General features: G+C 41.4%; 3 protein-coding genes across 5 annotated transcripts in view; 2 read left to right on the top strand and 1 right to left on the bottom strand.

Moving 5' to 3' along the window:
* The window catches only part of napab (N-ethylmaleimide-sensitive factor attachment protein, alpha b), a 12155-nt gene extending 8498 nt beyond the window's left edge, over nucleotides 1-3657 (top strand). For both annotated transcript variants that reach the window (XM_031287009.2, XM_031287008.2), the window contains 3 exons: nucleotides 1084-1152; nucleotides 2090-2140; nucleotides 2294-3657. In XM_031287009.2, the coding sequence (XP_031142869.1) occupies nucleotides 1084-1152; nucleotides 2090-2140; nucleotides 2294-2395 (222 nt within the window). In that variant the 3' untranslated portion in view covers nucleotides 2396-3657. The remainder of the gene's footprint in view (nucleotides 1-1083; nucleotides 1153-2089; nucleotides 2141-2293) is intronic.
* Nucleotides 3658-4255: 598 nt separating this feature from the next.
* On the top strand, nucleotides 4256-9569 carry b3gnt2l (UDP-GlcNAc:betaGal beta-1,3-N-acetylglucosaminyltransferase 2, like). Its single transcript, XM_031287006.2, has 2 exons — nucleotides 4256-4462; nucleotides 8105-9569. Exon 2 carries the CDS (start codon nucleotides 8184-8186, stop codon nucleotides 9501-9503), a length of 1320 nt encoding a protein of 439 aa, XP_031142866.1. The 5' UTR covers nucleotides 4256-4462; nucleotides 8105-8183; the 3' UTR covers nucleotides 9504-9569.
* Nucleotides 9570-13106: 3537 nt separating this feature from the next.
* bckdha (branched chain keto acid dehydrogenase E1 subunit alpha) lies at nucleotides 13107-21679 on the bottom strand. Of its 2 annotated transcripts, XM_036001425.1 has the most exons (9): nucleotides 21360-21679; nucleotides 18969-19145; nucleotides 18783-18869; nucleotides 18586-18694; nucleotides 17021-17182; nucleotides 16210-16416; nucleotides 15973-16114; nucleotides 13733-14076; nucleotides 13107-13691 (listed from the first exon to the last, which is right to left on the bottom strand). In XM_036001425.1, the coding sequence occupies exons 1-8, from the start codon at nucleotides 21471-21473 to the stop codon at nucleotides 13734-13736; spliced, it is 1341 nt and encodes a 446-aa protein (XP_035857318.1). In that variant the 5' UTR covers nucleotides 21474-21679; the 3' UTR covers nucleotides 13107-13691; nucleotide 13733. The 2 variants fall into 2 exon arrangements, with proteins under 2 accessions (XP_035857318.1, XP_031142865.1); XM_031287005.2 differs by having other exon boundaries at nucleotides 13107-14076.
* Between the last annotated feature and the right edge of the window lie 821 nt (nucleotides 21680-22500).

The raw sequence follows: 22500 nt of genomic DNA, 5'->3' as shown, positions 1-22500 counted from the left end.
TGTGCAGCCCCAGAGTAAATCCTGCACTGCACGCTCCAGCTGATGATAATACATACCGTAATAGAGGAATGTCTCTACACTTTTTTATGAACCAAAAAAATATAAGGTTATTGTCTACTGGCGGTCCCTGGGGACGCCGACATGGCTGCCTCTTTCTAGAGAACAGCGGTGCACAGTGCTCCAAAGATCCAGCGATAAGAGCGGGCGGGCGGGCGTCAGTTCTGTGCAGAGCACCGGAACAAAAAAACAGACACATCACCGACCGTATGATAACCATCCAAAGCACAACATTCACCCTCAGTAGTTTCTGTGACCTGAGAAATTCTTTCAAAGTACCAATGTTTAGAAGTACAAAAATACACAGCTACCTAAAGGATTGCCCCACTGAGAGGAAATGTCACACTACGCCACGCCACTGGCCTACCTGTGTAATACAAATACACCTCACCGCAGTGTCACCTGCCGGCACGGCACGACCATCTGTTGTGGAAATCCTCCGTGTGTCCCTAAAAAAGGGTACCAAAACCTGACTCCAGTTACTCTTCCCCGCGTATTCTTAAATTGGTTTTACACCGATCCTACACAAGAATCAATGAGACGATAGTACTATTTCGAATGAGTAGGTTTTAATTAGTATAGCATGAGAGTTACAGACAGATCTGCGGATCTGTGGGATCACAAAGCAGAGACTAAGTTTCCCTAGCAACAGACAAATAGTCAGAGCCGGTCCACGGATCTCTTCCACCGAGTGAGCCCCGTTCTATCCTTTCCCTAAACTCTTATCCCCCTCGCTCTGGGGTGTTGTCTTCTTGTCCCGCACCGGGACTGTTATCTTCTCACAACACACGCCAGGGTTGGGGCTGTCAATGTTTCTATCATTCACTAAATCGCTCTGAAAGTGATTCCAACGATATCGTTTGCCACTGTTGTCGTCATAGCTGTGACGTGGACTCTGTCATCCACCTGAGTTTAAATGATTTGTAAGACTATATATTTAAAGTTATTGTTATAGTTATCGTTCTTGGCGTGGACGGCCCTTAACATGAGCTTCCTTTTTCTAACAATCATCCTCTTGTCACCCAGCTTGCTGTGCAGAAGTATGAGGAGATGTTTCCCGCCTTTTCAGACTCTCGAGAATGCAAGCTGGTGAAGGTAGGCTTCGGTGTTATTTTGGCCCTAAAATCCACGTACAAACGACAGTCTCTGTTGTTTTCAGTCCAATCTGTTGATGACTTGCTAACTTCTACACAATTTCACAGTTCAAGGTGTTTGCACTGTTGATTTGTTCTAACAGCTTCACTGTTTTTTTAAGTTCAGAAATTGCAGCATCTTTCCAAAAGTCAATGAGTAATCGTGTTAAATAATTGTGATTATGATCTTTTTTTTTTTTCATAATCGAACAGCCCTAGATTAGATTCAACTTTATTGTCATTGTGCAGAGTACAAGTACAAAGACAACAAAATGCAGTTTGCGTCTAACCAGAAGTGCCAAAAAGCAGAAAAGTGCAATGTGATATACAAAGTATAGACAGGTGGTGCATAAGCAGGACAAGAAATATATTGCAGTGTTATAAGAGCAGAATAAATACGGCAGATATGTGCAATGTAGTAGCAGTGACATTATAATATTAGTAAGAATAATATAGATATATGCAGTGTATTAGCAGAATATATATAATAAGAAAAACAGATTAAATATGGATATTCTGTATGAACCATATAAACAGATATGTACAGCTATGTGCAGTGTGGTAACATAAGAGTAGTAAGAATAAGTGTATGTGCAGGATGAATAGTATGAAGAGCAGTAGAATGTCACTTGTTGTCAGTGCACCACAATGATAGGTGCTGGACCTCCTCCCTGTAGGCCATCACATCGTTGTTGCTGATGAGACCAATCACCGTAGTGTCTGCAAACTTGACAATGGTGTTAGAGCCACGTACAGGTGTGCAGCACACATCCCTGTGGCAGACAGTGTATTATAGTCTGTAGTTTTGGCATCTCAGTTGTTTTCTTCACCCCCACGGTGTATTTCTGTCTGTAGGCAGCCTTTCTAATGTTAAAAAATGATTGCTTTTATCCAACCAGAAACTTCTAGATGCTTATGAAGAACAGAACGTGGATGCCTATACTGACTCGGTGAGTTTTTTTTTTGTTTTTTTTCAGCAGAATAAACAAGTTTCTGCAGCAGTAGCAATACATGAAAAAATCCTGGACTGACACTAGTGTCCTACAGTGTTTCCAGCTGTATGTGATTTAGTATTTAATATTGGGTAACTGCTCATTTCTCAGGTGAAGGAATTCGACACCATTTCACGGTTGGACCAGTGGCTCACCACCATGCTTCTCCGCATCAAGAAAACCATCCAGGACGAGGAGAGCGACCTGCGCTGACCCCCTTCCCTTCTCCCCCACTTCCTGCTCCGGACAAGTCTCAAGCCCTCTACAGCCGACTTGCATCATTCTTCTTTTTGCCTTGAGCGTCTCCCCTCTATCCTAGCAGCAATCTTAATTGTTTGACCATTAGACCCTTATATTCCCTCTCAGATGCTGCGTTTCTTTGCCACCATCTGCAGTATTTGTTCTTGCCTTTTTAATCCGCTCAGCTCAATGCTCCAGAAATGGTCCTTACAGGTATGAACACTATTTTCCCCCGTGTGCATGCCGCACACAGTATGTTAGTTGTATATTGTTATGATCCAGGTGTTGGCCCAATATCAGTTAAAGTATTGGTAATGGGCTGCAATACCTAATACTCATACCAGCACCCTTGTATAATAAAGTTTTTATTTTCTTTTTCTTGTTATAAAATTGATGAGAGGATGCCAATTTACTCACTTTGATCAACAAAATGTTTTCCAGAATGTGCTTCAGAATTAACTCGACTGACCAAAATGCCAATATAGACTAAAGCACACACACACACACACACATACATTGGCTTTTGGTACTTTTGGATGTTCGAGTGTATCAGGGCACCTGTAATTAAACAGCACTTCATGTCAGCTGCAGAGCTTCTCTCCAAGCAGAGAGGCCCAGCGACAGTTTCTGAGGTTATTCCACGGCAAATACCCACTTTGCCTTAAACTGCAAAGTTCTCAGGATGCGAACACCTAGATTTGATGAAAAAAAGAAATCATGCTTTTAGAATTGTTATCAATTAATTTGCTAATTGTTTCTGTCATTTCCATTTAAAGTGATTTTATTTCACAAAGGTGAAAGAAGCTCATCACTTTTGTGAACATTTGCATGGTTTGGTAAGCATGAGAAAACTAGAGCGGCCGTTTTCCAGTGTATAGGAGTTATTTCTTACTTTCTTTTGGAAAGTCTTATTTGTTTGTTTTTTTCTGTCATAACTAACCAGGCTGGAAAAAGGCCTGCATGAAATGCAATACATTGAATAAAAAAGGAGCTTTACTGATCTGAACACTGTGCTCATGTACCCTCCGGTGATTTGTCATGAGACATATTTACTTAAATAATGTGTACATCAGTGATGTTTCCTGTCAAACGTTTGAATAAACCTGTCTCAGATATCCTGGGCGTGGCCTCCACCTGCCTGCAGACCTGCACCGATTCCATTATCAATGTATTTGTATATAAATTAGAATTCAAGTAAAATGTAATCCTGTCAGTTCCTACTAAATTTATAAAAACTGATGTTGGTTCTTGTGAATTATTGCGGAACATTTGTGCAGACGGACTTGAATTTCAGCATATAAACACGTAGCCTAAATACAGAGGCTTGCAAAAGTATTCATACCCCTTGAACTTTTCCACATTTTGTTACATTACAATCACAAATGTAAATGCATTTCATTGGGATTTTATGTGATAGACCAACACAAAGAGGCGCATTATTGTGAAGTGGAAGGAAAATGATACATGGTTTTCAACTTTTTTTACAAATAAAAAAACTGAAAAGTGTGGCGTGCAAAAGTATTCAGCCCCCTTTACCCCTAAATAAAATCCAGTGCAACCAATTGCCTTCAGAAGTCACCTAATTAGTAAATAGAGTCCACATGTGTGTAATCTAATCTCAGTATAAATATAGCTGTTCTGTGAAGCCCAAAGAACATACCAGAGATTTGCTATTTTGTCTCTAGATGTGCAAAGCTGGTAGAGACATACCCTATTTTCCTTCCACTTCACAATTATGCGCCGCTTTGTGTTGGTCGCATAACATCCCAATAAAATACATTTACGTTTGTGGTTGTAACGTGACAAAATGTGGAAAAGTTCAAGGGGTATGAATACTTTTGCAAGCCTCTGTATATGTACAAAAGGCCGTCGACAGAGATGCTTACCGAGGGCGAGAGCGGCATTGAGAGACTAGTGGCAGCTGTTGAGAGACTAGCATAGCCTACTGTTACTGTTAACTCAAGCTCATTCCACTTCTGAAAGGCACCTGCGTCCGTGACACACCTGGGCTATGTGGAGCTGCGCTGGACCTAGCTTCAGGTAACCTAACCGGTCACTTCTCTTTATTCATTTTGGAAAAACAACGGGACCACGCGCACGTGGACACTTGCCGGGCAGCCTCGCTTCTTTCTTATTTTGTTGACGAAAACGGAACACGGTAACGCGTTTAATTCGCACCGGACCCGGTGTGCTGGCAGCATTCTCGCGCCGCTTTTAAAAACTTAAGTGGTGTAGTTGATACGCAGGTAACCTCCAGGATTTCCATATACCTACCTAAAAATGCCCAATGACACGCAACAACATACTTTCCATTATATATATTTTTTATATATCGTGAATTGTCATCTGTGTTTTTCTTCTTCACATAGGCTATTGCCACCGTAAACTGGTGCATAAAAGTGTATCCGAATACAATAAATGAAGTCGTTAATGCTCAAAACTTCCCTGGGGGAGGACACCCTGCCCCCCCTCCCCCAAATGCAGATTCTGGCCAATATACCCACAAGAATACATAGACTACACCACTGAAACTGCTTTTAGTGTCGTGAAGTCGGAGGGTAGAAGCTCCTCAATTCAAGCTCCTCCATTCAGAAGGCTGTAGGCTACTAGCCGGGTCGTTTGGGTCTTAAATGCGCTGCCGCGGGCTCGCAATGCCGCTGCGCCCAAAGATTTATACACCTGGTTGAAACTTGAAACCCAGCGGCAAGCGCAGCGCAAACCGTGTTTGTATTAAAGCTCCTTTCTTGTTGCAGCGCTCTGTGTAAATATCATGGTAGGTCACCGCCTTATCTCCAGCCGAACAAACTAACCATCAAAGAAAAGCGTGGGGTTGAAAACTCAAATGATGCGGTTTTTGTGCACCTGTCGGTAGGATCTGAACGGCTGGATATGTTATTGTTCTTCTGTCGGTAGGATCTGAATGGCTGGATGTTATTGTTCTTCTGCCGCTTCTGCTTCTGCTTGTGGGCATTGATCCTGAGTTTAGGAAGTAGACATCTTCCAGTTCCAGTTACACAAAAGTTTAGATCAACTTCCCTGATAGCAGAACAGTAACTATTCTCATTCTCTCTGGAATACTGGACCAAATTCAAAGATTTTTGTTCACATCAGTCTACAAATGCATTGGGTAAATGGGGCCCATGTTAAAAAAAGGTAGGTACCCTTTAAACTTTTTTTTTTTTTTTTTTTTATTTATCAATTCCTGTCTTATCAATTTGACACCTGCTGGAGGGTTTTTGGCATAGTGCATCAGCATAGTCTGTTTTCATCTGGGGGAAAAAATAGCTTTGTATTTCTGCGAGAATAAGTAGGCCTTTTGTTACTGTTACTAATTTGGTCGCATAATTAATTTATGAAATAACTGAATTAACAGTCCTTAATTGATGATCTGATAAGTGTGAATAACTACATAAAGTCCTGGTGATTTGATGATTTGTCAATGGGTGAGCAACAGGAATTCATGATAGGCCTCCATCTTGCATTGAATCACGAGTCATGCTTTGGTTAAACAATACAGAACTATCCTAGGCCTATATGATTTGTACCATTTATTAAAAAGTGTTAGGCTACCTTCTCTTTTTTTTTTTAATTCCAGGTTAATCTGCGACCATGCGTCCTCATATGGGGACATTACATTTTGGGTTTGCTGCACCTTTATATTTCATTCGGCCTAACTTAGACCAGAGAAGTTGTAGAACACCTGTTGTCCTAGCACGTAGACACCTTTTGCACCATTGGGTGTAGCAAAAGCACAATACACTCAATTATTTTTTTTTTAAACACACTTTATTAAAGGTGCTCTAAGCGATGTTGGGTGACGTCACTTCTTGTTGACGTTCGAAGTATTGTCAAACAAAACGGAGGCTAGCTCGCCCCTCCCTCCTCATCCCGTCCCCTCGCCCTCCCTTCCACGCACTAACCCCCCCAACCCCCACCCCCAAATCCTTCTTGTCGGTTATTGGCTGGAACACTGTTTGTTATGTTTGGTGGTGCAGGTTGGCACAGTTTGTTTTTCTTGCCGTTTGTGGAGCCTGGGCTGTCTACAGAGACTGCGTTTTTTTTACAGTGTGTTCAGGGGACAGGCAGCTAGGGAATAGTGAGGAGATGTTTGCTGTATGTGACAAAAAATGTTGTAGCCTAAAAAACGCGGCACATCGCTTAGAGCACCGTTAAACAACCATATATAACAAACAGGCAGTAGCCTTCTCATCTAATTGCATTTAAGCATTGACTATTCAATTCAACATTCACAGCTTTATATCGTCATGTAGTTTAACTGCAGACATACACCTTTTCCCGTTACAGTATTTCAGAGACTCAATTATTAGAGTTATAGTCAAATAATGGTGCCTTCTAGGGTGAGTGATTCTTCACTGGTCTCATGATTCGATTACGATTATCCTGTCAACGATTCGAATCAATTCCATATCACGATGCGTCACCTCCTCAATATTATTATATATTACTAACTACGGTTTTCATCAACAAATTAAAGCAGTCAGATATATCTGAACTCTCCATTTTGAATGTATCTGCTCTTAAAAAGGACACTTCCTGAATGTAACGGAGTCTGAACACAGCAAATAACAGACAAAAGGCAGAAACTACAAAAGCAGCGACCGAAAAATTAACAAGTACCATCAGTAGGCAATAATCGATGCAGAATCGTCCAGGTCTGCATCGTGATGTATCGATGCAATGATTCATTTCAACACCCTTAGTATGTAAGGGTAATACAGGGTTTGGATTAATGAATATATTTCCCCATCAAATGTTACGGTTGAAAGTTGTTTGTTTATGCTTAATAGTGTTTGTAGTTTGATATGGCAAACACATTTGACAGATTTTAGCAATGGTAACAAAAAGGTTAAGGTTTCAACTGGTGTCTTTTGTAACTCAGTGTGCTTAAAGTCTCGGCAGGTTGATCCTCCTTAGGTTGCCATCCGTAATGGCCTGTAACTTGGTAACCATTTGCATTTCATTTTCCCAGCTTATGCTTAAATTCATACACCTCAGGTGTGTTCAGAATGTATTGTGAGGCTGTTTAATTAGGAAGTCCCCTCAGGATTCACTGTAACTGCTTGTTATTTGTACAAAACCGTTTGCTCCTAATTAAACACCTGGGAGAATGGTGTGTTCAGGTGCGTCCCATCAGAGTATAGCTGCAGGATACCTTTTTGCAAGACTACATAACCTGCGGCAAATTCAGACACTTTAGACACATATTCAGACACATTCTGACATTTAATTGTAACTTTACATATCGGTACTAAAAGCAGCTCTGTTCTCTCCAGGAAGTGCCATGGGTTTGGGAAATTTATGCTCACCTCATACTGAAAACTATGCAACCTTGAAATAATGAGATTGTTTATAAGGCATGTCAGTGTTGATTATGTGCCTCTCTCAGCATTTAAAAATGTACTAAATGTCAAAGGACGAGAATAAACAAGCAGCCAAACTCATTTACTTTTTAATATGTAAATATATGTGTATTATTTCAAACAAAAAAAAGAATCTGTGGTTTGACAAAACAATGGGAATATCTGGCAGTATAACTCACAATTTGCATTTAATGCTATACTTATTGAAGCTAAATGTAAATTTCTATTGAGGTTCCAGGCTGTGAAGTTTGCAATGTGTTGATTTACATGAAGGTGTCGTATCATTTATTTCTGTTGGCAGGTACACCCAGTGTGTCGCCTGTTGACAGAGACTGTGTAATGTGGAGACGATAACACGCCAGGTCCCAGGGCCATCTCCCATGAAAGATGATCCATTTCTAGGAACGGCACACCGTACAGCCTGGTGTACTCCCCTCGAGCCAATGAGACGTATTAAAACCTTAAGTGCCATGGTTGTCCTGGTCACTTTGTTCCTGATCTACTTCTACTCGACGCTCCACCTGGAGACGGCCTACAGCCGCAGGGCTGGACCCGGCGGGCTCCTGAAGCATCCCAGCCACCAGGTTCAAGACAGCGATGTGAAGACACCATCCTCCACCACACCTCACCCTGATGTGTCCATCTCTGATATCCTCAGACAGACCATCCCTCACAACGCCGCATACTGGAACCGCCTGCTGTACTCTGCCCTCAGGAATCTGGACAAGGGAGAAGAACCTTTCAGACATGATACCAATTGGTCCGGCTGCAGGGAGACGAATCAAGAGCTTCTGCAGAACAACGTGCACGACTTCGCCTCCTACCCTGTCTTATTACAAGACTTTTTGCAGGGCATGAAGTGCAGGAGCCCTCCAGTCCTGCTCAATCAACCCAACAAGTGCATCTCTGGCGACGGGAAGGGAGACAACCAGACCTTCCTGCTTTTTGCTATCAAGTCAACCCCTGGGAACTTTGAGCGGAGGCAGGCGGTGCGGGAGACCTGGGGGCGAGAGGGGACGCATCAGAGTGGACTGCGAGTGCGCACTGTGTTTCTGCTGGGTAGCCCCCCGCCGGACGACCCCCACCTCGCACCACTGCTGTCATTTGAAGCAAGCCACTTTAAGGACCTGGTGCAGTGGGACTTCCACGAATCGCTCTTGAACCTGACGCTCAAAATGAACATGTTCCTCCAGTGGATGCTGAAAACCTGCCCTAACGCCTCCTTCGTCTTTAGCGGGGATGACGATGTATTTGTGAACACACCGGCGATACTCGGCTACCTGCAGTCTCTGGAGGCTTCCAAGGCCTCTCGGTTGTATGTTGGACATGTCATAAGCACAGCAAATCCCCTCAGGGACCCTACAAGCAAGTACTACATTCCCCTGAGCTTCTATGATGGCCCATACCCTGCGTATGCCGGCGGGGGCGGTTTTCTGATCTCTGGAGCGTTGCTGAAACCCCTACATTCAGTTTCACGTGTCATTCCTTTTTTCCCCATCGACGACGTCTACACTGGGATGTGCATTAAGGCTGTGGGGGTTTCTCCTGAGGCAAACGACGGCTTTCAGACATTTGACGTCAAGGAGGAGGATCGTGAGAACCTGTGTGTACATAAGAGTCTTCTTCTGATTCACCAGCGCTCCCCACAGAAGACCAAGAAGCTGTGGAAGGGCATTCACAGCCCCTTGTTGACTTGTTGAATAGGACTGGGGCCCGTTTCAGGAAGGAGGTTTAACAAACTCTGAGTCTAACCCTGATCTCTGAATTGATTTACCCTGAGATGGGAAACTCCTGAGTTTTCCGTTCCAGAACAGCTGATTTGAGGTGGTTCAATCAACTCAGAGTAGGTTCACTCAGAGTTAAGCACGTGCACCACCACAATAAAAAGGCAGCATGAATGGAGTCATGATACTCAATTCACCATGGCAACAACCACAAACAAACTGGTCGGCGGAAATAATCATGCTCACATACAGCGAGTTTGAATATATATTTTGTTTAAAAAAAAAAAGTAACACGGCTGCAGCTGCAAAATAGCGAGAATTGGTGTGGGAGAAAATTGCTGCTCGGGTCAATGCGTAAGCTCTAATATTGTCAACAGTTTGTACAACTCAAAACACTATAAATCGAGCTTTTGCGACTGTGCCACAGGGTGTCCCCCAGGGGTTAGTGCTTGGTCCTCTCCTCTTCATTATATACCTCCTTCCCCTGGGCAAGATCATGAGACACCACAAAATACTTCCACTGCTATGCGGACGACACCCAGCTCTACCTCTCCACTAAACCTTCATCTCCCCTTCCTCCCACCTTACTCAGCAACTTCATCTTCAAGACATTCAAAACTGGATGAACACAAACTTTCTGAAACTTAATGGCAATAAGACAGAAGTTCTGCTCATCAGCTCCAAATCCACTCTTTCAAAACAGCAATACTTCAACATTATCATAGATGAGATCTTTGTCCCTCTGTCAACTCAAGTCAAAAGCCTTGGTGTCATTCTGGACAGTTCCCTTTCATTCGAATCCCAGATTAAAGCGATTACCCGGACTTCGTTCTTTCACCTCCGCAACATCTCCAGGCTCAGACCCTCACTGTCACAATCCAGCACTGAAACCCTAATTCATGCCCTCGTCACGTCGCGTCTGGACTACTGCAACTCCCTTCTCACCGGTATCCCTTCTAAGCTTACAAACAGACTCCAACTCGTTCAGAACTCTGCTGCTAGAATCCTCACTGGTACCAGATCATCTGAACACATCACACCTATCCTTATCAATCTACACTGGCTCCCTGTGCACTACCGTATTGAATTTAAGACCCTCCTCATCACCTACAAAGCACTCCATAATCTCGCACCCAGCTACATTACTGACCTCCTACCAGGCTATGTCCCTTCTCGCTCCCTCCACTCTTCCTCGACTGGCCTCCTTGTCACCCCTACATTCCTCCTCTCCACCATGTGGGCCAGGGCCTTCAGCTGTTCTGCTCCAAGACTCTGGAATGCCCTCACCTCCCGCATTCAACAGTCAACTCATTCAAAAAAATGTTAAAGACCTATCTTTTTAAGAAAGCTTTTAATCTTGAACTCTTCATAGTACTGCATCGCCATAGAAACCCTCCAGACACATTCTTTTTTTTTTTACTGCTTCTCTGATGTTTCTTAGCACTTTTCAGATGCTGTCTATTTTGTTAAATGTATATCTATGAAGCTAAAAGTATTTTATTGTATTTTCTCCTTTTATGCCCTCTTGAACATGTAAGATGCCCTTGTGTATCTAGAAAAGCGTCCGCCAAATAAAATTTATTATTATTATTATTATTAATATAGTGTATTAATATATTTAATCACAGGTAACCTATAATATTACTGGTGAAAACTGGAATGGTAGTAGGCTACACCTATAATTTCATTTAGGTGCAATCCTGCGGGCTAAAAAGTAAACTACTACTAATCCCATTCTGAGGTTGCAGCACCATCATTAACAGAATTATGATTTACAATCATTTCTTTCTTTTTAACATCTCTTACTGGTTTGTGTTTAGGGAACTCTACAAAAACGTTTAACACGTTTCAGAGCGAGTCACACTCTTCTGAAGGCACTTTGCTATACAGTGGCTTTACTAATATGCTCCGCATCACCAATGTTGTAAATAAAACTGCCGTTTGCAAAAAAAAACGTAATGCGACACAAATAATCTGCTGGGATGTAGAGCATGTCCACGATGGGTGACGTTAGTGATAGGAGGACGGATAAGGTTATGTACATATCTGATGGACATGGATATTTCACGGCATGATCCTTGATGTCAGTTGTAGATTAGAGGCTGAAGTAGCCTACAAGAACCTGCTAACAAGAGACATCTGTAATGTCAATTTAATGAAAATGGACCTACATAACGAAGTTCGTTCACTGCTGGCTACAAGTTAGCAATCAAACACAACAAAGGCTGTCACTTGAATGGTGTTTTGTGCTAACGTTACCAATCAAACAATCACAGATAGCTAACACGTTTTTTAAATGATTTCCATCTTCTGTTATTGTTTGTAATGAGAAAAGTTTAATATTTTATGGATTTCACAATCCAGCCGGATCCGGATCCCTTGGCATTATGCCGTAAACCGTTTAAATCTGAGCATGCGCAACTCACATCTGCACTCGACTCCCATCGGGTAGTGACACCTGCTCCCGACCAGGTTAGGTTCACAGGCTCAGTTACCATAGTAACTGACTCAGAGGTTAAGTTACCTCTCTTTCTGAAACAGAAAACCAAGAGTTTCCCTCATCTCAGGGTTAAAAAACTCAGAGTTTTCACTAAACCTGCTTTCTGAAACGGACCCATGGTGAACAAAAGATGCAGGGATTTAAAAACAGAGGAAACTCTGGCTAAGTTTCCATCCACTTGTCAATCGAATTATCTTAAGTTCGGTAAAAAAACTCACGCGAATAAAGCTGGTGAAAGTGTTTCCATCCAACGGCTTTAAAGCGAATAAAAACCTGCACGTAATGATGTCACATGCTGTTTTGCGGTCAAATGGGTATATTGAATTGATTTGAGACATTTTAAGGTGTTTCCATTCATTTTCGCACTGAATCGCACAACATTCAAGCAAACATTTGCGAACAAAGTTTTGCTAGACAAAATGGATCGCGCCACCTACCAACAAATGATCAATATTGCACAAGTTGTAATAGTGCTTATGTGCCAGCTGATAGCGACATATCAAGCTATAAGAAAACAACGCTATCAACATATTGCTATGATGATGGAGATGCAGATGCACGTAAATGCCCGACGATAACGGAGGCGGCCTGTGGTGTGGGAACGACAGCATTATATTTTGCTCGTAAATTAAATTCAAAGTCTCTCGTCTCCTTGTTCGTCCACTTAAATCTGTCTTTGTTGACACCCGCCATGTGTGCAAACAGAGCGGAAATACTGGGCGGAAATGAACTAAAACTTAGTTTTGTGGCGGGTTGCAACCATAAAATGACCTAAAACTTAATTGCAATTCATTATTTATTCGGCAAATAACGTTTCCATTGTTTATCGCATAAGCCGTATATCGATCAAGATCAAATCCGATGAAACCGAACGCATTTCCTTTTAGTCGATATTCATGAAATTCAATCGAATTTTACTGTTTCCATAAGGCATTTTTCATTTGATATCACTTAATTCGGATAAAAAATGTGTGGATGGAAACATAGCTGACTGCAGCGACATTGAAGCCATGGCGTATTTGCTTCCATTATTGTCCCTTACACTGTCACTTAAAATAAAAAGAACTGAACCAAGAATATTAAAGTTTCATAGTTTATTTTTTCACAAAACACCAAACATGAAACATGAGTGTACAGTTCTGGGATTTAGAATAGTGTGTAACAGCATCACAGCATACAAATCCATCTAAAATCTGGGTCTGTATACTAAAAACCATTCAAATAGTTTTTTTTTTTAAAACAAGTTTGTCCGTCCCCTTAATGATACACAAGGAAACGTTTTAAATACCATGATCACTGGAGAGGACAGTTACAGGAGAGGGAACATAGACAACATGGGTACAATTCCACCGATTATTGCTCTATTTGTCAGTTTCCTTTGCATTCAAACTGCACCAGCTGTTTTTTTTTTGCTGCTCTGCAAAAAGAACAGTGGTAACGAGAGTGATTTAATATTCATTAAAGAGCTCTACTACGGACAGCAAATCTATTAACTTAAGGCACCAAACCCAGAGGCATGAAGGACAATATTTTTGAAAGCAAAATCTCTCTTCCTCAGTTGTGCAGAAATAAATGACACACGTCATATCAAAACTATATTTGTATGAATACAGTAAAAGGTGTGCAACAGTTTATGTTAGTCTCAATCGTCACCCACTCCCACATTTAGTCAGCAAATTGCAAGTGGTTCCACCCTGTGGATGCAGTTATTTATCGTACAGGTCGAGTGGGTAGTGCTCCTTGTACTGCTGCACGTGCCTCCACATGGATTCTCTCTGCTTGTTCAGACCGGGCGTCATCTCCTGGTACACGTCGGTAAACATCAGCTCTACGTTGGGCTTCAGGCGTTTCTCGGCCCTCTCGAATGCCTCCATCACCGTCTTGCGCGACTGCTTCCGCCAGCTCCTCTCGTCGTCCTCGCTCCACCAGCCGCGGGTGGTCATGTAGTGTCTCAGCCGGGAGATGGGATGGTCCTGCTTGTCCCAGTAGTTCACCTCGTCCACCGAGCGGTACGCCGAGCTGTCGTCACTGGTGCTGTGGTGCCCGATTCTGAGGAATACAAATAATGATCTTTTCAACTTCTATCGCCTTCCCATACTACATCATTTTAGGGGCGAGTACATTTTAAACAACTCTTCAAAACAAATCTCATCTTCATCGTGTTGTTACAAATTGCAACCCATTCAAATCCTGCCACCTCATCCTCTTTATCTCGTAAACATCAACTCCTGCCAACCTGTACGCATTTTGCGTAGTAGATATGCATTTTGACATCAAAATACGGTGATGCGATTTGTCACTTTAAACTACGCAAAACTCAGGTGACTGCTTTGAGTTCACTCATTGGCGGTTGACGTGCAGTAGCCGTCTCAGTTTTGGATTTCGTTACAAAAGGTCTTGTATTTTTTTTTGCCTTTCCTAGGATTAAGTTCATACTGTAACAAAATTAACTGTTACTAATGTAATGTAGTGTACACTAGTGTAGTGTAATTAAAAACTGACCGAAGCCCGTAGCTGGACGCACCAGAGGACCGAGACACGAAGTAAACACGCCTCTGACAGGTACCGGGGGGATAGCGGTTAAACTGAGCGGAGGCTGTGCGGAATGTGTCGCTGTGTCTCGGAACCTGGCTGGCCGCTTGCCGCCTTCAGACAAAGCTCAAGCTAAGAGGCTAACGGCTTATTATCTGCAAAGATTGGATCTCTGAGCGCATTAATCTGCTCGGTGTGCGTCTTATAACAAAGAGAGCGAGCAGCCGCCGGACTACTTGCAGTAAAAGTAGAAAAAACTGTGTTGTAGAGTTACAAATTACTTGTCAGTTAGCCTACAAGTCCTGCATTCAACATCTTTCTTAAGTAATAGTACAAAAGTATTATCAAAATATACTTAAGTACCAAAAGTAAAAGTGCCTATTATGCAGTGTAATGTATCTTATTTTATTGGATTATATTATGATCCAATACATTGTATTAAATACGACTGATAATTTAAATAAAATGTTTTATAGGGCTGCAACTAACGATTATTTTCATGGTCGATTAATCTGTTGATTATTTTCTCGATTAATCGATTAGTTGTTTGGTCTATAAAATGTCCGAAAATGGTGAAAAATGTGGATCAGTGTTTTGTCCACAACTCAAAAGATATTCAGTTTACTGTCACAGAGGAGAGAAGAAACTAGAACAATATTCACATTTAACAAGCTGGAATCAAAGAATTTTTACTTTTGTCTTTAAAAAAATTACTCAAACCGGGGATTAATTCAAAAGTTGACAACTAATCGATTAATCGTTGCAGCTCTATTGTTTTATTTAATTCAAGTAGCCTACTTGTACATCATTATTTTCTAGGGTTTAAAATGTATACAGATTTGACATTTTCCCCTCATACTTCTTTCGGAATGGGTACGAAGTTGACATTGAATTTCATTTGAAATGGTATTAAAAAGGTCTTAAAAAGCCTTGAATTTAAGTTGGAGGATCCTGGGGGTATCCTGTATATTGTTCATGTTTGTTTGCTAAACATGACTTTGTCATTGTAGCCTAGGCTGTATCACGAAAAAGAATTATAGGAATTGTATAGTAGGCCAGTTTTGGGACAATATTATAGTAATCTTATAGAAATACGCTACTATAGGCCTAGTACTTTGGGACATACTATAAAAGTATTACAGTATTTTGGAGACTATTATAAGACTGTAGGCTACTGTAGGAACATTATGGAGGGTAAGGTTATAATAGAGATCATATGTAACCTGGGCTATGACTAATGACTACGTTCGTACAATTCTGCATTCACCTCAAACTAAAGAGGTTTGCCAATTTAAACAAATTTAAGGAGCAAAAATCAAACATTTCTAATAACCACAGTATAACGAGCTGTCAGCTTAAAAGTCGTTCTCAGTGAAAATGCAGAATGGTCAAAAATCCGTCAAACTAACTAACCTGTAGGTCATTGCCTCGATGAGGAAGGGCTGGTTCTCAGCCACGGCTCTGCGGCGCGCCTCCTTTGTAGCGTTATACACGGCAAACACATCGTTACCGTCGACACGGATGGACAGCATGCCGTACCCCGGACCACGAGCAGCTGTTCAGTCACAGGAAGAAGGAATCTTGTGTTCATAAGAGCTGCTGAGAATTCCTAATACATGTGTTTAAATACAGCAGAAAAACGCCTCTTACCAATGCCATCTCCCCTGTACTGCTCGTTGGTGGGGGTGGAGATGGCGTAGCCGTTGTTACGGCAGAAGAATATCAGCGGGCACTCGAGCGTGGCAGAGAAGTTGAAGCCGGCGTGTGCGTCCCCTTCGCTGGCCGCGCCCTCTCCGAAATAACAGATCACAGCCCGGTTCATGTTTTCTCTCTTGAGGGCATATGCAGCTCCGGCCGCTGAAACAAACAAATAAATAAATAAATAAATATATATATTAGGGCTGTCAAAATAATGCGTTAATTTCGATTAATTAATCTGAGGACCGATTAATCCATTTCATATTGAACTTTGACCCAGAGCCGTTCTAGCCACCATTCGACTGTAAAATGTAGGAGGGAGGTGAGAATGCGCTGCCTGGATCATTGATTGGAACATTTACTTATAAAAATCTTCTTCCTGACTAGGGTTGGGTACCCAAATCCGGTGCTAATACGGCACCGGTGCCTTAACGACCGTTATCTACCAGACTGAATAGCAACGCGGATTTCGGCACCTCGTTTCGGTGACACTGATATGTCTGCACTTCTCTCTGATGCTCTGAAACAGACGTTACAGGCAACAGAAACATCGCTGCACGTGACGCTAGTTAACACTATACTCAACAGCAGCTAACGTTAGCCAACCGCTAGCTAGTAGCTGGATTAAACACGGCTACAATGCTGACAGCTAATGTTAACGGTGTAAAGTGTGACTGTATTTCACTGTCGAGGATTCAACACCGGGTTGTAGCTAACAATCTGCAGCTACTGGAGAGCTTTACACAGGTGTACAGCAGCTCACCCTGGGGAATCTGAGTGGCCAGAGGAGAGGAGATGGTGACAAAGTTCAGATCTTTGCTGCCGTAGTGCACGGGCATCTGCCGGCCCTTGCCCAGGTCATCGGCGTTGGCGTAGCACTGAGCCATGAACAGATCCAGAGGGAAACCCCGGTACATCAGCACTCCTGCAGGGCAGCATTGGAATTATAACACTGTTACTCACAAGATAAGAAACCCTGGGCAACTGATGGTTATTATTAACTCAATGTGCATGCAGGAGGTCTATGAGCCAAAAGGCTGGAGGGTAGGAATTAGTAAGGAGGTTATATGGAAAGGGGAGACAGGGGCAGGGGGAGCATCCAAGGGATGAGATGGGTTGGGAGGGTAAACATTTTAGACAAAATTGCTGCAAAGATTGATCAATGAATTGATTAGTTGTCAAGAATTAAATTAACTGCCAACTACTTTGATAATCAATTAATTGGTTTGAGACTTTTTTTAATGAAGAAATAAATAAATTCTCTGTCAGCTTGATAAATATGAATATGTTCTAGTTTCTTCTCTCCTCTGTGACAGTAAACTGAATATCTTTGAGTTGAGGACAAAACAAGACGTGAGGACGTCATCTTGGGCTTTGGGAAACACTGATCCACATTTTTCACAATTTTATAGACCAAACAACTAATCCATTAATAGGGAAAATGATCGACAGAGTAATCAACAATGAAAATAATCTTTATTTTCAGCCCTATAAGATTAACTATGTTTTGTTAAAGAAGCATTATCTGAATGGTCTATTTCTAGATGTATTATATATATATTTATATTTTAGTTTTTGCTGCTGTACGAAATGTGATCTACAAATAAAGACTACCTTTCTGATTTTTCTGAACGACAGAATGCTGACTGATGCAGTTGGACATGGGTGTGTTGCTGACTAAAGGAAGCATTGTTTGCCTCAAATGTCACCAGTCGCATGATTGTTGTGCACCAAAGCGATCACTGGCACACCTCTTTAGATAAAACTGCCTAACAAGCTTGGAGCAAAGCTTCCCTACAAAAAAATAGTTGTAAAAATAATATTTAAGGTAAGTCACTTGCTTTGATCACTATCATAACTTAAAAAGTAACCCTATTTCTAAAAGGAAATTATTTCAGGAAAAGCCACAGCATGCCATACATTTTTGAGTGAGTATGTGTGTGTATGTGTGTGTGTGTGTGTGTGTAATGGGAGGGGTCAGGATTTTGATTGCATAGCTTTGTTGGGAGGGGGTGGGGGGTAGGTGGGGACTGGTTTTAGGTTGTGGGAACGATTGAGCCCATGATGATTTTATTGATGCAACTTTGCACATTTGTATTATTGTAAATTAGGTGTGAATGTGTTTGTAAAATTGTATATTCTGATGTTTTTGTACTTCACTTGCATTGAATATTTGTTGTTTTACATACCTGCCCAGGGACTATGGGCGGAAAATAGCAATTGCGCAACAACCTGGTGCAATGCATCTCTCCTTGTTTTTATACAAGGTTAATGTTTAATTGTGCATTGTCCCTGTTTAAATTACATTACATGCTGTCTGAGTCTTACCAGCTTCTCTGTATTGACCGAAGACTATGTCGTTTGGGTCAAGAGCAGCAGCACTACCAATATGTGTCCCCTCCTCACCATAGTTGGTCATGTAGAAGGAGATGCGACCCTGTAACAGAAAAAAAAAAAAAAAAAAGACTTTTCAACATTGTTCAGCTGTGTCATTGTTACCAGGAAATGCAAGAGGAAACACTAACCTGTCTCTGGGACTCATAAAGAATGCGGTCCATGGTGTTCAGCAGAGTCATCTTCTGGTAAAAGTTCAAAACTGTCTCTTTGGAGAGCTGAGCAGGGAAGAAAGATACAAAACCACCAACACATTAACTGAGTGGAGGTCACAGTGCCTCTTTTAATAACCAGGGAGGTAGGCAGGCGGACTCTACCTGAGGGTCTTGAGAGGGGTTGATGATGTTTCCCTGTCTGTCCATCACCCGATACACTGGGATCCCAGAGATGACGTTGGGCTGGATGAAATCAAGCTGATCCACAAAGTCGGCTGAGGCTCCGGGGAACTGGGGCTTTTCCAGTGTCGAGTCAAAGGGCTGCTGCCGCTGCACAGCCTGGAAGATTCATGCCAAGCATTATGTTTTTTAAAAAAACATCCGTGTGGGGGGCGCCCTTGTAGGTCACCTGGTAGAGCGTGCGCCCCATGTACAAAGGCTCAGTCCTTAGCGCAGCGGTCCAGGGTTCGATTCCGACCTGCGGCCCTTGGCTGCAAGTCTTTCCCGTCCCTCTCCCTTTCCTGCCTACAACTGTCCTATCGATTAAAGGCCAAAATGGCCAAAAAATATTCTTAACAAACATCTGTGTGACAAAGCAAAGCCCTCTCTAAAATAGACACCACACAAAGGGGATTCAACTTCCTCTTTAATGTCATATTACAAAAGGTGATTTTACTGGAATACGGCCCCATTTCCTGGTTGAAAAACTTCCTGCAATAGGTGTAAATCACATATTGTGTTCATTGAGATTTATGATGTTTCAGCATTAAACAGGGGCTTTCATGGGATGTTATCTTAACACCTCAGCAATACTGTTCAATACAGCTTTTTAAAGCTGTACCCTGGCACGGTCACATTTCTTGTATTTTTCTTTTAGCTCCAGTAGATTCATATGCAACACTCTTAATGACAGGGCAATTTTAGTATTCATGTTGGAATTTATATTTCTATATAGTGTAGGAGTACACAGGTTTGATTTAAATATTAAAATATAGTTTGATTCAAAATGTATTTATTATGCAAACCAGATTGCTGGAAAGTGCAGATATCCTGAATGATCACTAGAGGGAGACAAAGTAGTCAGTGAAAGGATCAATACTTACTACAGTGTTAAAATCATAGACTGTAAATACCCTTTACCCTTTGAATTTACAACTAAAAGACCTGCATTCAAATTACAAAAGCATTAGCATCAAAATATACTGTAATAATAAAGTACCGGAAGAAAAAGTATTTATTATGCAGAATGGTCCATTTCAGATTAATATCATATTACTGGATTATAATAAGTGATGCATTAACTGCATCAATTTAATGTTGTAGCTGATAACAGTGGGGCTTATTTGAACTACTGTATATACTGTCGGGTATCTTAATTCATAATAATATTCATAATTTATTACATCAATTTACATTTTGCATTAATAATCTAAATCTTCAAACTATTAACTAAAGATATTAAATAAATGTAGTGGAGTAAAAACTACCAGATTTGCCTCTGAAATGTAGAGGAGTAGAAGTACAACGTAGCATAAAATGGAAATACTTGAGTAAAATACAAGTAGCATTCGCCTAAGTACTGTACTTGAGTAAATGTACTCGGTTACTTCCCACCACTGCTTATTACACCGTGACACTACAGTTAAGACTCAACATACTGTCGTAGGAATATACAAGTAGCCTATTGATAGTGAAGTAAAACATGTTATCGTTATATTTGTAAACGATTTGCCATCATTAGTTACACAACAAAAATATTAACTTTAGTGACACACATGTGGCATAGACAGCATATTGACAGAACACAACAAATAACACCAGAATATGCAATATATTTCATGGGAGTCGACAACAAAACTTAACGTGACTTTTGTTTTAGTAAAAAAGATATTTCGTATTAATATTTATTTATTTTTGTTGATATTTCGACTTTAACTTGAAGACGGAAGTTTTATCCTACGCCCCTTTGCTCGACCAATGGCAATGCAACTAAGCTAAAGCTTTAGTCGGCTAGCTAGCTATTAGCTAACGTTACCTAGCTAAGCTTCAGTCACAACGTCCAACACAAGGTGCACTTACTAATACTAGTGCCATTCAAGCTGCTGATTAGAAATTAATCATATATATTCACAAACATTTGGGCACCTACAATTTGACTTCATATACTGCGTTGGAGAATATGTATATAATTAACTACGTTAGTTCCTGCAAGGTTGTCAGCCAGCGTTAACGTTAAGCTAGCTAGCTGGCTGACAACCCATCGCGACAACTGGAGAAGTCAAGCAACGCGTTCTTGTGAATCCTTGATGGGTCCTCAAAACCAACCAGCTCTAATCATAACCTAAACATAACAAGTTTAAACTTCATACCTACAGTTAACTATCTCGTGGCTGAATACTTGACATCGTTAGTTTTGATATTAGGCCATAGTCAGACCACTTTTTCCAACAACCCTGTGGATGCTAAAGCGACCTTTCGTGTTACTAAGCTAACGCTAGCTACCTTATCTCTAACAGAACGATACAGCAATGTTTCACTTTTTTATGAACTTACACCGACTCTGAAGGCTCTGTGTTGAAGCAGCCTCGATACCTTCAGTCCTGCCGTCTGACGAACAACATGGAAACATACTCCATACATTTTGTTCATACTCCTCACAGCCGCCATCAGGACCGTCCACGGCTGATAGCTTGTCAGGAATGTTAAAACTCTTCTGTAAATATGTAAGAATTATGTGACAAAACTAGCTAGCCAACAATAACCGTTTGAACGCTTTTCAGTCTTCAGCACTGATATTCACACATCCACAATCACACTTGTCAGGCAGATTGAATAGCTACAAACGGCAGTGTCGGGTCAACCACAACCATGATGACATCCGGTCCGCCTTCAAATTAAGAGTCTTGAAGTGACCAAAAGTACAAACAAACCTGTATTTAGCAAGGGGACCGCCGACTGTGGTAGAAGTACTGAGACCTTTAACTTAAATAAAAGCTCTCTGTTACAAGTAAAAGTCATGCATTATTAAGATCTAAATCTGAAAGTAACTAAAGTTAGCAAATTGGAGTAAAAGAGTATTAGGCCTACATTCCACTTCTACATGTTTTAAATACGTTAAATAAATATCTGTTTGATTAACGTTTTTTTAATGATAACTGTAACCATTTAAAAGCAATGTACTAACCATTTCAACATGAAATAGCCATCCAAATAAAGGCTTTTTAACTTGAAGAAGAGTGCCTAGGCGTCTTATAGCCTACACACACACACGCACACACACACACACACACACACACACACACACACACACAAACATACAGACGCACACAGACACACACACACACACACACACACAGAGACACAGACACACATAGACACACACACGAAGTGTAAAGTCTCTACGAGAGAGCAACAGTATTATCTGGTGGTGTGTCCCAAATTTGTTTCTCAGAGGGAGAAGAAGTCACTCTCAGATGCAGAAATTGGAGAAAGGATAAGGTGCAAGATTGGTTTATCAAGTCACACCGAACAGAGGGAAGAATCTTTAATGTAGAGTCTAATCAGAGAATGAGCAGAGTGAGCTGGTACTTTGATAATGGGAGCCTGGTTATCTCTAATATCTCAGTGGGAGACGCAGGGGAGTACTGGTGTGTAGTTTCTAACCCAGATGATGGTGACCGGTGTGAGTCAATAA

The sequence above is a fragment of the Sander lucioperca genome, chromosome 5 (assembly GCF_008315115.2).
Source record: "Sander lucioperca isolate FBNREF2018 chromosome 5, SLUC_FBN_1.2, whole genome shotgun sequence".
NCBI classification, from domain to species: Eukaryota; Metazoa; Chordata; class Actinopteri; order Perciformes; family Percidae; genus Sander; species Sander lucioperca.
The sequence above is the reverse complement of the archived record's forward strand: the minus strand, read 5'-3'. Positions and strand labels throughout refer to the sequence as shown.